This window comes from Lampetra fluviatilis, chromosome 79 (genome assembly GCF_964198595.1).
Source record: "Lampetra fluviatilis chromosome 79, kcLamFluv1.1, whole genome shotgun sequence".
Classification (NCBI taxonomy): Eukaryota; Metazoa; Chordata; class Hyperoartia; order Petromyzontiformes; family Petromyzontidae; genus Lampetra; species Lampetra fluviatilis.
In genome coordinates this window covers 2,019,703-2,036,106 of record NC_136353.1, presented here as the reverse complement: position 1 = coordinate 2,036,106, position 16,404 = coordinate 2,019,703, and the positions used below count along the sequence as shown (strand labels likewise).

The 16,404-nt window shown below is 44.1% G+C and overlaps 2 protein-coding genes across 9 annotated transcripts in view; both read right to left on the bottom strand.

The window, feature by feature from the left end:
• Nucleotides 1–3,294, bottom strand: part of LOC144953603 (uncharacterized) — a 30,160-nt gene extending 26,866 nt beyond the window's left edge. For all 4 annotated transcript variants that reach the window (XR_013640848.1, XR_013640849.1, XM_078884168.1 and 1 more), the window contains exon 1: nucleotides 3,050–3,294. The gene's annotated coding sequence lies outside the window, so the exon portion shown is untranslated. The remainder of the gene's footprint in view (nucleotides 1–3,049) is intronic.
• Nucleotides 3,295–5,361: 2,067 nt separating this feature from the next.
• LOC144953609 (uncharacterized) lies at nucleotides 5,362–15,800 on the bottom strand. Of its 5 annotated transcripts, none has more exons than XM_078884194.1 (3): nucleotides 15,585–15,800; nucleotides 13,024–13,164; nucleotides 5,362–11,751 (listed from the first exon to the last, which is right to left on the bottom strand). In XM_078884194.1, exon 3 carries the CDS (start codon nucleotides 11,709–11,711, stop codon nucleotides 10,722–10,724), a length of 990 nt encoding a protein of 329 aa, XP_078740320.1. In that variant the 5' UTR covers nucleotides 11,712–11,751; nucleotides 13,024–13,164; nucleotides 15,585–15,800; the 3' UTR covers nucleotides 5,362–10,721. The 5 variants fall into 5 exon arrangements, with proteins under 5 accessions (XP_078740320.1, XP_078740323.1, XP_078740321.1 ...); XM_078884197.1 differs by having other exon boundaries at nucleotides 5,362–11,700; XM_078884195.1 differs by having other exon boundaries at nucleotides 13,024–13,110.
• Between the last annotated feature and the right edge of the window lie 604 nt (nucleotides 15,801–16,404).

The window sequence follows — 16,404 nt, the reverse complement described above, 5'->3', positions numbered from 1 at the left end:
TGACGTTGGCTATAATTGAGCACGGTCGCTTATGTTACGGCAAGCCTCGGGGCCACTCCCTGGAGTCGTGGAGTTCTTCCATTACTAGTACATTTCAAAATAGCGTGTTTAAAAAAATATTACTTATTTTATTTCTACCTACGTGACTTTACCGAAAGAACCAAAGAGTATATATAAACAGTCACACATGACTAACACGTCTATACGTATTCATATATTCATGACAGAGTAAAAAAGTTTCCCAAATTCATCACACGGGCTGTTATGGCGCACTATGAGAGGGCAAATGGTCATACACATTCCTGGAAGCCCTCGTATCTTCAAAATGAATGTTAACCCAAAACTCCAAGCACACAATTTTGGCTGTCTGGCTACGAAATGAATATTTATGAGAGCTAAATTCAGCTGACATGGCAAAGGGTGTTGAAAATACTACTACTTGTGTTATGCATAAATTCATGTTCAATCGCAACTTAGAGGTGTGAAGCCAGGCTCAGATTTCCTTGAATGCTGGGATGAACAGATCTAACGTCAGCTGCATGTGTGCTGTGTCAACTTCCTGACTGCTGCCATTATCATAAAGAGTTCCAGATGAAAACAAAAAAGAAACCATTGTTTTCATATAACCTCCGTGTTAGAGTTAATAGACTTTACTGCAAACACAAACTTGACACTGCCACACACTGCCGTGTTAAACAGGTGGTGGCGTGTCCAGAACCATGCCTGGCCACACACCTTCATCTGCTCAGTATTAATGTTTCAGTTTCATTTGTTAGGTCTTAGCTTTACTTCATGGCTTCGCCCGAGACTTGGATTCTTGTCTTTAAAGAATCCATGGCCTCCGCGGAGGGTGGGGGGTGCGTGACGTCAGCAGACGCTGCCGCATGCGGGTGACATCACAGACGTGACGTCACCGTTCACTTGCCGTGCAAAATATATCCATTATTGCGCCCCCCCCCCCCAAAATGCAAAAGTAAATTTTTATACTTTTTGCATTGTGTACAATCTGGAAGCTACCCACATGCCAAATTTAAAGTTTGTTGCATGTCGGAACGTATGCTAATCATTTAGAACAGACACATTCACAAATTTCCCTTTTATATACAGATAACCCCGTGAGCCATGCGGCTCTTGACTCGGGGGCAACTGCAACAAACAAAAACATGAACAAGAAACATCTTAAAGTGACTACACGCAATAGAGAAATCCAGGAAAAAACAGCAGAAAAAACACCGTATTTCAACGCTGTGTGCAAAAATCCCAGTGGGATGCAAGTCAAACAATAACAACTATAAGACAACTTAGATTAAAGGTATCAGTCTAACTCTGTACTACCACAAACAAACATGGCTAAACCAAAACGTTTTCAATGCTTACTCACTCCACCAAATAATTGAGGATCAAATCAACATAACCGAGTTTGCGTGTCTCCCTCTCTCTCCGTGGTGGCGTGGATTTTCCTCCGGATGCAACTCCACATTTAAGAGTGAACATCAGCACGCGTTTAGAGCCTTTGACCGATAGTCATTTCCACACGTTGACAAAGCCCACCTTTGTTGTGTGGGCAGGTCGCTTCTGAAAACAAGAGCGGACGCTTTTCGCACGAAACGTCGTGATTTATTTTATTTTCTGACCTACGTGACTCTACCGAAATAACCAAAGAGTATGGATTCCTGCACTCACGAAAGCTTCAAATCATAAGAGCGGTACAGCAGCTCAAGCGAGCTTGGCCTGGTTACATTTCCTGCAGTCACGAAAGCTCCAAATCTCTCATTGCCATGCTCATTTCTCTATCCCCCCCCGTCTCTCTCTGCCCCCCTCTCTCTCTATTTGAGGCCTCGACACAGAGGTGTTGTTTCTGTGTGTGCCTATGTGTGTGTCTCTCTCTCTGTGTTATCTCTGTGTGTTTGTCTCTCTCTCTCTGTGCCTATGTGTGTCTCTCTGTGTGCCTATGTGTATGTCTCGCTCTGTGTGCCTTTGTGTGTGTGTCTATGTGTGTCTCTGTCTCTTTGTTATCTCTCTGTGAGCCTATGTGTGTGTCTCTATCTCTCATTGTCTCTCTCTGTGTGTCTATGTGTGTGTCTCTGTGTCTTTGTGTTATCTCTCTCTGTGTGTGTATCTCTCTGTAATGCCTATGTGTGTGTCTCTCTGTCTCATCTCTCTCTCTGCTTATGTGTGTCTCTCTCTGTGTGTCTGTATCTCTCTCTGCTTGTGTGTCTGTGTGTCTCCGTGTCTGTGTTTAGTTCTCTCAAATTTAGCAATCTTTGGAAGAACGTTAATCAACCAGGTGGGGTGTTGACTGTAATGTTAGCCGACTCGCTGTGTTGTGTTGTATTGCATTGCAAAGAACCAAAAAATATAGTTCTAAGTTTACAAGCTTTGTTTTCTCATTCATTTGTACCTGATGGTGATTGCTCGTGTCGCAAAGGAAACGTCGTATGCTATTACTTAATTAATGTTTTCTTTCTACGTGACTTTACCGAAAGAACCAAATAGTATGGATCCCTGCACTCACGAAGCTCCAGATCAAGTTTAAACGAGATAATTCTTTGTTTTTTTCGGTAAAGTCACGTAAGTAAAACAATAAAATGAAACAACGACTAAATTAAATTAGTTTTTTTTATTTTGTTAAAAATATTTTTGATTAAAAATAAAATATTATGAATAAACAACTAAAATAAATGAAACTAAATAGTTTTTTCATTTTTTACCAAACTAAATTTGTATTTAAAAAATATTATGAAAAAACAACTAAAATTTGAAAAAACAACTAAATTAAATTGGTTGTTTCTTCATTTATTGTATGTCTGCTGCCCTCACGAAAGCTTCCAGATCAAGTTGAAGCGAGAGAATTCAAGCAAAGGCCTTCAGGCGAGGGCAGGAGGCGAGGCCCCGCGTGGATAGGCCCCACGTTGTAATGTCCCAACCTGGACATGGATTCCCATACTCGCTGCGACTCAATTGACATCCCTACGAGAGAAAGGCTCTACCTGGGTAAACAACAACAACCACAACCACAACAACCACCACCACGATGAAAATCTCTCACCTCAGATTTCAACGGCAGCTTCTCGTTATGGCGGCAGCAGGATGTGACGTAAAATCCACTTCCGGGGTACAAGACACGCCCCCAACGAGCGGGGCTGGGTAACTGAATAACTTATTCGAGAATTGAAGCTTTCGTCAACTGCAGGAATGACTCAACTCGTTGTACACTCATTGGCTCTTTCGGTAAAGTCACGCGTCGAGGGATGATGGGGCGTGGGTGCTGAACCCGTCGCAATAAAAAACAAACTCGCGACGGCTTTTAACGAATATATTATTGTTAATTTTATTTCATTTCTTTACCGAAATAACCAATGAGCAATTCCTGCAGTCACCAAAGCTGAGATCCTAGATTATGTTAATGAGCCGAGGGTCACTGGGCGTAGCTTTGCCCAAATAAGGATTGTACCGGAACAGAGATTGGCGGTGACCAAGAAGGGGTGACATGACGTCACTAGTGAGGCGCACCGCCCCCCGTGGCATTTCACGCCGATGAGGTAATGCTTAGTGGTGACGTCAGAGAGCGGGGTCAGAGTTCAAGTTTTGCGTACAGGGGCCGTTCATAAATGACGTCACGCGATTGTGGACGATTTTTGATCCCCCCCTCGTCACACTGCGTCACAAAAAGTGAGACCCCCCTCAAATATGACGTCACAAAGCTCTGCCCCCCCCCCCCCCCAAAAAAAAAACTACCTTCAAATCGCTTTAAACTATTGTCATTGTAGTGTGTATTTAATGTGGCGCTGCACTCTGATGTTGTAGGAGAGAACATGTATTAAAAAGGAGGCTTTGGAAAGGGCCTGTCCATAAATGACGTGACGCACCTATGGGGGGGGGGTCAGATATTTGTGACGATGTGTGACGAGGGGGGGTGGGGGTTGAGAAATGTGACGTGACATCAAAATGCGCAACTTTAAATTAATATAGACAACACGTTATACTTATAATTGGTTTTTTACCCTTCTATCTGGCAACAAAACTGACACCTTTTTAGAAGGAGTCATGTTTGCATAGACCACAATACCTGCAGTCATAATGAAAACAAAAATATAACCCTGATAATGTGCAGTCCTTGAAGTTGATTGGTCCACACCCGAGACAGCTTTCCTTGGTTTTTTAACCTTCTATCTGGCAACAAGAAGGGTAAAACCAATTATCATATTTTTACTGGCAAATGAGTTTCCAACGGTGTAAATGCTTACCCCGAGCTCTCATACTCTGATGGTGCATTGTCTTTGAGTTGTGCGCCTTTTGGCGTCATCTGGTCCAACCCATGTGAGACTAGGCTCAAAGGAAAGCTGTCTCGGGTGTGGACCAATCAACTTCAAGAACAGTGCATACATTATCAGAGTTATGTTTTTTGTTTGCATTATGACTGCAGGTATTGTGGTCTATGCAAACATGACTCCTTGTAAAAAGGTGTCAGTTTTGTTGCCAGATAGAAGGGTAAAAAAACAATTATCGTATTTTTACTGGCAAATGAGGTTCCAATGACGTTCTACTTAATTAAAGACTTTTTAATAAAAGTTTTCTCCTACAACATCAGAGTGCAGCGCCACATTAAATACGCACGACAATGACGATAGTTTAAAGCGATTTGAAGCATGTTTTATATTATTTGGGGGGGGCAGAGCTTTGTGACGTCATATTTGAGGGAGGTTTGACTTTCAGTGACGCCGTGTGACGCGGGTGGGGGGGTCAAAACTCGTCCAAAATCGCGTGACGTCATTTATGGACGGCCTCCATAACCAGTGGAGATTTTTTTTAACCGGTCCTGAGCCGCCCCTACATCGACTCAGCCTCAAATGCGTACCCGGTGCAGTGTGCGAACATCGCCACCCGCTAACAGCACTTGCCCCAATAGTCTGTGAAGGCTATACCGGGGGGGGATCTTTGTCTTTGTATGTACACACACACGTGGCCGATTACACAGATTACAGGTCTCGACACACGTTGCAGTGAAAGTTCACAAATTCACGTGTCTGGTTTATTGTGTTTGGTTACAATTATTCAAAACTCGTAAATTACACGGCGCTTCAGGGTGGACAGCATCTGCTTTGAAATTGGGTGTTATGTCATTTCTGTACGATTCCAATCATTTTCGATTTAAAGCGTTCGTGACTGCAGGGATTCATCTTCTTGGTTCTTTCGGTAAAGTCACATAGAAGGGAAATAATAAAATAAGAAAAATTTTACATAAAATAAAATTCTCACGACGTTTCGGCCACAACGCAAGCAGCCGTCCTCAGGTGACATACCTGCTTGCGTTGTGGCCGAAACGTCGTGAGAATTATTTTATTTTTATTATTTCCCTTCTACGTGACTTTACCGAAAGGACCAAGTAGATGATTGCAATCATTTTTAAATCCTTTATATTAAGTTCACTTGCTTGCTTGCTTGCGCGCTTACGACCGTGCAAATCTTTCGGTCGTTTTTTAACCCACTTCCCGTGATCCAATCGAGCTGACATTTTGCACACAGACTCGTTGTGCGTGACAATTTATTTTCGTGAAATTCTTTTTCCAAAATTTTCCACTTTTTAGGAAAAAAAATTTTCACTAACACAATGAACAAGATGGCGACAGCGCCGCAGCTGGCTGCAGTCCCGGATCGCTCTCACAGTTTATCAACCGTAACCACACCTCGTACCTTACCCACGTCCTTCTTCAGTTACCACCGTTCTTCTTACTTTCATCTTCCATTACATTTTTCATATAATTTATTTTGTTTCATTATTTTCACTATTACTTTGGCGTCGTCCGAGTTTTGGGTGGCGGCTGATCCCTGCACCCAACCCGCCCGCCTCCGTGTTCACTGCACACGCCTCGCGGCGCTACAACAGCCGTCAAATGCCGTTTACTGCAGTGTCACACAACTCGCCTTAACTGCCGCATCGCACAGCTGTTGGGCAGTGCGAGTAAACGAGGCCTGTTGCTTCGATTCACGAAGCTGGAGGACGCTGGCTGTATTGTTCATGCGGCGCGGCTTAACATCCGCCCCGGGTACGGTTTCTACCAGCAACGTCCTCACAAGGCACCTCTTCCGGTACCATCAGCGACTGTGAGCTTGGCGTGCCCCAGCATCGCCAGCAAGTGCGAGATCTACGTGCTCCGTCCAATGTTCACCACCATCAGCGAGTGGGAACGCGAAGCAGACTGTCATCTCCTCAACACGAGAGAGTTGGCTTGCCTGCTGCCCAGCACCACCAGTGAATGGGAGTTCTGCGAGGTACGTCCATCCTGCTGCATCACCTGCGAGCTGGAGCACAGCGCGTGGTCAGCTAATCCACTGGACTTCGTGTTCTTCTGGCTGCTCCATTGTACGCCCCGCCTGCGTGGTTCTGTACGCCCGTGTACACGCTCAACGAGTGTTTACACGGGCGTGTTTGCATCCGCTACGTACGGGGAAGTGCTTGCTGACAGCGTGGAGCTTGGACAACGACACCTCGACTTGCTGCTCAGGGCAGCAGAGCCGCTGATTGGAGTCCACCCGAATCCGGGCCCCTTCATCAGCACCATCGTTGCAGCACGGGCTGATATAATAGGGCTACGACATGCACCATCTCTTCATCATCTGCACCTGCAACCCGCGCTCCTGAGGACGCTCTCTGTCCTTGGGCTTCTCCGAGGCCAACGTCGGAGACTGCATCGGCACCGTGGTTGCAGAGGTGGTAGGGGCCGCCATTCACAGGTCGACCTCGACCCAGCCAACTCCTCTATTCCCTCGACGCCTCACCTGCACGAATCTTCACATCTACCTTCACACATCCGCCTCGGCCTACTCAACGCACGCTCCATCACCAATAAATCAGCCCTGATTCACGACAGCATCTCGGACCACCACATCGACCTTTTGCTCATCACTGAGACCTGGTGCAGGCAAGACTCCCCGCCAGCCATCTCTCTGGAAGTTGCGCCCCCAGGATACAAGGTTCTACATAAACCTCGCGCAACTACCAGCGGGGTGGTGGCTTAGCGGTCGTTTACAATGCTCACTTGAAAATTAAAGAGCTCTATCTACCAATGGCTCAGGCCACATTCGAGGTCCAGTCCGTATCCCTTACTACTAACGAGTGCTTTTCCATCATTTCCATCTATCGCCCTCCAGATGGCAGCATCAACACCTTCTTAAATGAGCTTTCGGAACTCCTATATCTGATTCCTAACCCATCTCACAGGCTCGTGCTTACAGGTGACTTCAATTGCCCCGGCAATACCCCAGCCTCCATCGATAGTCACCTTGAGTCAACTTTGGCCTGCCATAACCTGGTCATCACAAACTCAGGCCCCACCAGAGCTTCGTCAACAAACGTTGAGAGCATGCTCGACCTGGTTCTGGAACCTAACCAGCACCGACGCATCACTGCACTGGGAGTTTTCCAAACTGGTTACTCCGACCACCGCCTCATACTTTCTTCCCTCCAATTTCCGAATCCAATTACCATCAAATTCACCCGCAACTTGCGTAATTTTAAGGGTATCAAATTTTCTGCTTTTCGTCACCTCCTTGCAAACTCGCTTTCAATGTTATCCCCATCATCGGATCCAACCGTCTGCGCTCTCCAACTAGAAGCTGACATGAGGGCGGCGCTGGACAAACTAGCTCCATTAAAATCACGAACCGCTAGGCAGTCTTCTCACGACACTCACTGGCTCTCAAGAGATGCCATCATTGCTAAGCGAACCAGGAGGCGCCTTGAACGTATCGCATCCCGCAGTGGTCTACCTGCTGATCGACTTTCTTACAGAGTCGCCTGCAGGAAAACTAACAAACTGATCCTTGTCTCACGTTCCTCCCACATTGAGAAACGCATCAAAAAAGCAACCGGAAAACCGCGCATTCTATGGAAAACCCTCAAAGATCTTCTCCATCATGGTAGCACTATGGTCCCTCACCTTAGCGATCCCCTTGCCTCACTGAAACTTGCCACCTCTTTTAATACTTACTTCAACAACAAGCTAATCGCCATTGCAAACTCGTGCACGTCTACTGACACATTGCACCATTGTACCCCGCTCATGGTACCTAAAATTGTAAGCACTAACCCAGACACTCTTCTAACTATGCTAAAGCCGGTGTCTACAAAATACGTTTTCTCTTGAATTGTATCACTTCATTTGAAGTCATCTCCACTCGACGTGCTCCCAGGTTCCTTGTTCAAGCAATGTGCTCCGGAACTCGCCATCATGATCAGGAACATCGCAAATGCCTGCTTCTCTTCGGGGTGTTTTCCATCCAACCTCAAATCTGGCCTGGTTTCTCCCTTGTTAAAGAAACAAAGTCCGGATGACCCATCTAGTTATCGTCCCATCACTAACCTCTCGAACCTCTCTAAACTAATTGAACGACTAGCCCTCGCCCAGCTAAAACCACACGTCACCTCCTCCGCAAACTACTGCTGCTTCCAGTCAGCTTACCGTCAAAACTATTCCACAGAAACAGCACTCACTAGAGTGCTCGATGACATTTTAACGATCATTGATTCTGGCTCAACTGTTGCACTTGTAAGTCTGGATATTTCGTCAGCCTTCGACACCATCAACCATTCGCTCCTTACTTCCCTCCTGAAATCCGACTTCGGTATATGCGGCTCAGCACTCAAGTGAATAGTTTCATACCTTTATGACCGGCAATCTTCAGTCAGGGTGGGCATGTCCACATCGCCTGAAACAACAGCATGATGTGGGGATCCCCAGGGCTCTGTTCTAGGTCCCCTGCTCTTCACAGCCTACACTTCCCCGATCGGCCGGCTCATCGCAAGCTTCGGTGTTAAGCATCACTCATACGCGGATGACACGATTCTATTCACCGCCATCGATTCTAGCAATGCATCTGGATTCGAGAGGCTCTCGGAATGTACCACCGCCGTGCAACAATGGTTCACTGCACACAACCTAGCCCTTAATCCGAAAAAGTCAGTGGCCATCATGTTAGGTACCAAGCAACGTCTCAATTCAGCAGCACTCCCCACACACATACACATGTTTGGTCACAGCATCAAGTTCACCGACCACTTCAGCTACCTCGGTGTCATCCTAGATTCAACTTTATCCTTCGACCGTCAAACCAACCATATCATCAGCTTATGTAACTTTCACCTGAAGGCTCTCAGACACATACGTCCTCTCATCTCTACTGAAATTGCCAACACTTTGGCATGTTGCATAGTTGGGTCTCGCCTTGACTATTGTAACTCCGTCCTAGTCCGGACCTCCGCTGGCAACCTAAAGAAACTCCAAAGACTACAAAATAACCTAGCACGCGTCGTCATTGCCCACACTCATCCCCGTCTCGACTCACTAGCTTGTCTCCGTGCTCTCAACTGGCTCCCCATCGCCAGTAGGGTCATATACAAGACCGCCTGCCTCTGCCAAAATGCCTTCATATCCGCCTGCCCGCCGTACCTTTCTTCATTATTGACAACTTGCAGCTCAGCACACGGCAGATGCCTGCGCAGCGCGACTCATGACCTCCTCTTGATACCAAGATCCAGGATGGTCATGTCTATGCGCCGCTTCTCGGTGGCAGCCCCAACAGTCTGGAACGATATCCCTCTGCACATTCGCAGCATCACCTCAATCGCCTCCTTCAAGAGACACTTAAAAACTCACCTCTACAATCATGCTTTTGAGCGACTCTGAGCTTGGCTCCGCGCCTCTGAGTTGCAGCCACTATGTCTGCAAATTTGCGCGCGTTACAAATTGAACTATTATTATTATATATTTTTCCTAAACATAGAAAATTATTCAAGAAAACAAAAATGTACAATATAAACAATCATACAAAAACTGAAAACGTTATAATGCTTATATACGACTTTCCTTATATTTAATTTAAAATACCAATGTGATAAAAATGAAACTCTTACTCAAGAAAAACAGAAATGAATAATAAAATGAAACCGATGCCACGCATATAAAGGATTTATAGTGAAAAACTTTGTTTTTACGGGTTAATTTTTTACACGCTTCTATTTAACTCACTTCGTCTGTTGTATCGTCAAAAACAAAATCTTGTAACTCAAATTTTACACACTTCCCAATGTGCTATGGACTGCAAACTTGGTATAGCTAGCTATGTCATACTGATGACAACACGATATTATATCATTAAAAAAATCTAAAACATATATATTTTTTTACATTTTACACGCTTTTATTTAACTTACTGTATGTGTTGTATCCAAAAATCTTGTATCTCAATTTCAACCGTATTCCCAATGTATCGAATGCAAACGTCGTATAGGTGTGTCATACTGATGACAATACTATATTCTATCATTAAAAAACAAATATTTTTAAACAATCTTTTTTAACGGCTTTAATTGTCCCCGCTCAACTGACGTTGCCTGTAAATCACCATGGTCCCTTACGTCACGGCAAGCCTCGGGGAGACACGCCCAGGGGCGGGGCATGTGGAAGGAGGGGAGTTACGATGGGGGAAGGGGGCAGCTCGGACAGTACATTTCATTAAACAGAGCAAGATGAAGGCTCCAATAGGGTTCAGTGTGAATCACCGAGGCTCCTGGTGAGATATCTACCCAACCAACAGATCCACCAAGACTGGCCGCTCTTACCCTGCAGGTTGAACCTAAGATTTCAATGTTCTACTTCACATTATTTTCATTAAAGGCTTGTGACAAAGGTGCATCTATTGGGAGCGACATCCTCTCAAGCTTACACATCTACCGGGTCTCCATTTGACTTTATATTGTCTAGGAAGTCCACCCACACCTCCACTTCCACAAACTTATGTGAGTTGCCTCCCTCTACATCACAGTCAGAATTCCCCTCCTGCTTCACGTTGCCTCCATCGATGTGAAGGTCCCATTTTGGAGTCGAATCTTCAGCTTCACATTTTACCTTCACTTCTTCGCTCTTCACCGTCACCTCTTCACATTTCACAATCACCTCTTCAAATTCCGCCTTGATACCTTTAAAAGTGCCCAAGCTGGGATTTTCTTCCGGTACTTGTTTCATGAGGGATGGGCTCCTTACAGCACTTTGACTTTCACAAGCTGATTTCAGACTCCACTCCTTGTAGATTTTCTGATGCTTCTGTGTTCTCTGGTGTTCTTGAAGACCTTGTAACCGTGCAAACGCCTTCCCGCACAGAGTGCACTTGAAGGGTTTCAATCCTGTGTGCTTTATCTGGTGCTTTGTAAGATCAGATGAATGTGAAAATGCCTTCCCACACACACTGCACTTGAAGGGTTTCTCTCTTGTGTGTGTTCTATGGTGTTTTGCATAATCCCACTGTGAAAATGCCTTTCCACACACACTGCACTTGAAGAGTTTCTGTCCTGTGTGTGCTCTCTGGTGTCGTGCAAGATTATGTGACTGTGAAAATGCCTTCCGACACACACTGCACTTCAAGAGTTTCTCTCCTGTGTGTGTTCTCTGGTGTATTGCAAGATCAGATGACTGTGAAAATGCCTTCCCACACACACTGCACTTGAAGGGTTTCTCTCCCGTGTGTTTTCTCTGGTGTCTTTGAAGAGTTGATGAATGTGCAAACGCCATCTCACACAGAGTGCACTTGAAGGGTTTTTCTCCCGTGTGTTTTTTCTGATGCCGTGTCAAACTTCCAGTCCGATCCATGCTGTATGCACGCTGGTCCCATTGTTGCCTTGCCGTACCGAGCCGCGCTGACTGCCTGTGCTCCATCAGACCAATTTTGCAGAGGAAGCGTCAGAGGAAGCGACAGCTGCAGACAGAAAATACCATCTACAAGTCAGTATCGAGGCACAGAAGAATGAATATACGCATATATGTACACAATCTTGATTTGAAGCTTTCATGACTGCATGAATACATACTCTATGGTTCTTTCGGTAAAGTCACGTAGGTAAAAATAACATAAATGACGATGTTTCGAATGCAACACAAGCGTTCGTCTTCGGGTGAAATCGCGATAGCTGAGATGTCTGCTGTGATTTATTTTAATACACGCTTTAATTTAACTCACTCTGTCTGTTGTTGTTGTCATTGTTGTATCCTCAAATCTTGTAACTCCATTTTAACCCACTTCCCAATGTGGTATCGACTGCAAACTTGGTATACTTATGCCATACTGATGACAATACTATAATCTATCATTAACATTTTCTTTAAAACAATATTTTTTACATGTTATGTTTCGGCTTGGGTCTAATTGTCCACGGTAAACTGACGTTGGCTGTAATTGACCACGGTCGCTTGTGTTACGGCAAGCCTCGGTGCCACTTCCTGGAGTCGTGGAGTTCTTCCATTACTAGTACATTTAATAAAAGCGTGTTTTTAAAAGAGTTTTTAAAAATATTACTTATTTTATTTCTACCTACGTGACTTTACCGAAAGAACCAAAGAGTAAATATAAATACAGTCACACATGACTAACACTTCTATACATATTCATATATTCATGATAGAGTTAAAAGTTTCCCAAATTCATCACACGGGCTGTTATGGCGCACTATGAGAGGGAAATGGTCATAAACATTCCTGGAAGCCCTCGTATCTTCAAAATGAATGTTAACCTAAAACTCCAAGCACACAATTTTGGCTGTCTGGCTACAAAATGAATATTCATAAGAGCTAAATTCAGCTGACATAGCAAAGGGTGTTGAAAATAATACTACTTGTGTTATGCATAAATTCATGTTCAATCGCAACTTAGAGGTGTGAAGCCAGGCTCAGGTTTCTTTGAATGCTGGGATGAACAGATCTAACGTCAGCTGTATGTGTGCTGTGTCAACTTCCTGACTGCTTCCATTCTCATAAAGAGTTCCAGATAAAAACAAAAAACATAAACCATGCTTTTGATATAACCTCCGTGTTCAATAGAATTAATAGACTTTACTGCAAACACAAACTTGACACTGCCACACACTGCCGTGTTAAACAGGTGGTGGCGTGTCCAGAACCATGCCTGGCCCCACACCTTCATCTGCTCAGTATTAATGTTTCAGTTTCATTTATTAGGTACAAGCTTTACTACCTGGCTTCGTCCGAGACTTGGATTCTTGTCTTGAATGAATCCACGGCCAACGCGGAGGGTGGGAGATGCGTGACGTCAGCATGCACACTGCGTGAGGTCACCGCTCAGTTGCCATGCTAAATATATCCATTATTGCGCACACTCCCCAAAAAATGCAAAAGTAAATCTTTATACTTTTTGCATTGTGTACAGTCTGGAAGGTACCCACATGCCAAATTTCAAGTTTGTTGCATGTCAGAAAGTATGCTAAACATTTCGAACAGACACACAATCACAAATTTCCCTTTTATATATAGATAACCCCGTGAGCCATGCGGCTCTTGACTCGGGGGCAAACGCAACAAACAAAAACGTGAACAAGAAACATCTTAAAGTGACTACAAGCAACAGAAAAATCCAGGAAAAAACAGCAGAAAAAACACCGTATTTCAACGCCGTGTGCAAAAATCCCCGTGGGATTGCAAGTCAACAAAAACAACCATAGGACAATTTAGATTAAAGTTATCAGGCTAACTGTGTACTACAAAAAACAAACATGGCTAAACCAAAAAGTTTTCAATGCTTCCTCACTCCACCAAATAATTCAGGATCAAATCAACATGGCTGAGTTTGCGTGTCTCCCTCTCTCTCTGTGGTGGCGTGGATTTTCCTCCAGATCGCCCTCCACATTTAAGAGTGAATATCAGCACGCGTTTAGAGCCTTTGACCGATAGTCATTTCCAAACGTTTACAAAGCCCACCTTTGTTGTGTGGGCAGGTCGCTTCTGAAAACAAGAGCGGGCGCTTGTGTTGCGCCCGAAACGTCGTGATTTATTTTATTTTCTGACCTACGTGACTCTACCGAAAGAACCAAAGAGTATGGATTCCTGCACTCACGAAAGCTTCAAATCATAAGAGCGGTATAGCAGCTCAAGCGGGCTTGGCCGGGTTACATAAAATAAAAACCGAAAGTGTCCTCGTGTTGTAGTATTTCCTGCAGTGACGAAAGCTCCAAATCTCTAATTGCCATGCTCATTTCTCTACGCCCCCCCTCTCTCTCAGCCCCCTTCTCTCGCTATTTAAGGCCTCAACACAGGTGTTGTTTCTGTGTGTGCCTATGTGTGTGTCTGTGTGTCTCTGTGTCTGTGTTATCTCTCTCTCTGCTAGTGTATGTGTCTGTGTGTCTCCGTGTCTAGTTCTCTCTCTCAAATGTATCAATCTTTGGAAGAACGTAAATAAACCAGGTGGGGAGTTGACTGTTATCTTAGCCGACTCTCTGTGTTGTATTGCATTGTAGTTCTAAGTTTATTCAATTTTATACCTAGGAAACTTTACCGAAAGAACCAAAGAGTATAGTTCAAGTTCAAAAGCTTTGCTTTAGATTTCGATTTAAAGCTTTGCTTTCCGATTCATTTGTACCTGATGGTGATTGCTCGTGTTGCAAAGGAAACGTCGTATGCTATTACTTAATTTACTTTTTCTTCCTACGTGACTTTACCGAAAGAACCAAAGAGCATGGATTCCTGCACTCACGAAAGCTTCAAATTATAAGAGCGGTACAGCAGCTCAAGTGGGCTTGGCCTGGTTACATAAAATAAAAACCGAAAGTGTCCTCGTGTTGTAGTATTCCATGCACTCACGAAAGCTCCAGATCAAGTTTAACCGAGATACATATTTTTGTTTTTTTTCGGTAATGTCACGAAGGTAAAAAATGAAATGAAACAACGACTAAAATAATTGATTTCTTTATTGCATTTTTTAAATAAAAAATATATTTAATGAAAAAAATATATTATGAATAAACAACTAAAATAAATGAAACTAAATACATTTAGTTGTTTTTTTCATTTATGAAAAAAAAAATTTGTATTAAAAAAATATTATGAAAAAACAATCTTAATTTTAGAACTTTCGTGACTGCAGGAATTATTATTTGGTTCTTTCGGTTAAGTCACGTCTAAAGATAAAATAATAAATAAAATTAAATAATAGAATACGACGTTTCGATTGCAACACAAGCAATCATCATCAGGTATAATGAAATAGCGACATAAAATCTAACCAGAAAACTATAGACAGACATATTAGCAGACAGATATTACCGCTATGTATCTTGGTAATATCTGTCTGCTAATGTCTGTCTATAGTTTTCTGGTTAGATTTTATGTCGCTATTTCATTATACCTGATGATTGCTTGTGTTGCAATCGAAACGTCGTATTCTATTATTTAATTTAATATTTTATCTTTAGACGTGACTTAACCGAAAGAACCAAATATGAAAAAACAACTAAAATAAATGAAAAAACTAAATTAAATTGGTTTCATTTATTTTATTTCTGCTGCCGTCACGAAAGCTTCCAGATCAAGTTGAAGCGAGAGAATTCAAACAAAGGCCTTCAGGCGAGGGCAGGAGGCGAGGCCCCGCGTGGCTAGGCCCCACGTTGTAATGTCCCAACCTTGACATGGATTCCCATTCTCGCTGCGACTCAATTGACATCCCTACGAGAGAGAGAGGCTCGACCTTGGTAAACAACAACAACCACCACAACCACCACCACCACCACGATGAAAATCTCTCACCTCAAATTTCAACGGCAGCTTTCCGTTACCTCGCTCCGTTATGGCGGCAGCAGGATGTGACGTAATATTCACTTCCGGGGTACAAGACACGCCCCCAACGAGCGGGGCTGGGTAACTGAATAACTTATTCGAGAATTGAAGCTTTCGTCAACTGCAGGAATGACTCAACTCGTTGTACACTCATTGGCTCTTTCGGTAAAGTCACGCGTCGAGGGATGATGGGGCGTGGGTGCTGAGCCCGTCGCAATAAAAAACAAACTCGCGTCGGTTTTTAACGAATATATTATGTTAATTTTATTTTTATTTCATTTCTTTACCGAAATAACCAATGAGCAATTCCTGCAGTCACCAAAGCTGAGATCCTAGATTATGTTAATGAGCCGCCAGTCACTGGGCGTAGCTTTGCCCAAATAAGGATTGTACCGGAACAGACATCGGCGGTGACCAAGCAGGGGTGACATGACGTCACTAGCGAGGCGCACCGCCCCCCCGCGGCTTTTCACACCGATGAGGTAATGCTTAGTGGTGACGTCTGAGAGCGGGGGGTCAGAGTTCAAGATGTGCGTACAGGGGCCGTCCATAAATGACGTCACGCGATTTTGGACGATTTTTGATCCCCCCCTCTCCCCCCCTCGTCACACGGCGTCACAAAAAGTCAGACCCCCCTCAAATATGACGTCACAAAGCTCTACCCCCCCCCCCCCAAAAAAAAAAACACGCTTCAAATCGCTTTAAACTATTGTCATTGTAGTGCGTATTTAATGTGGCGCTGCACTCTGATGTTGTAGGAGAGAACATTTATTAAAAAGGCGTTGGAAAG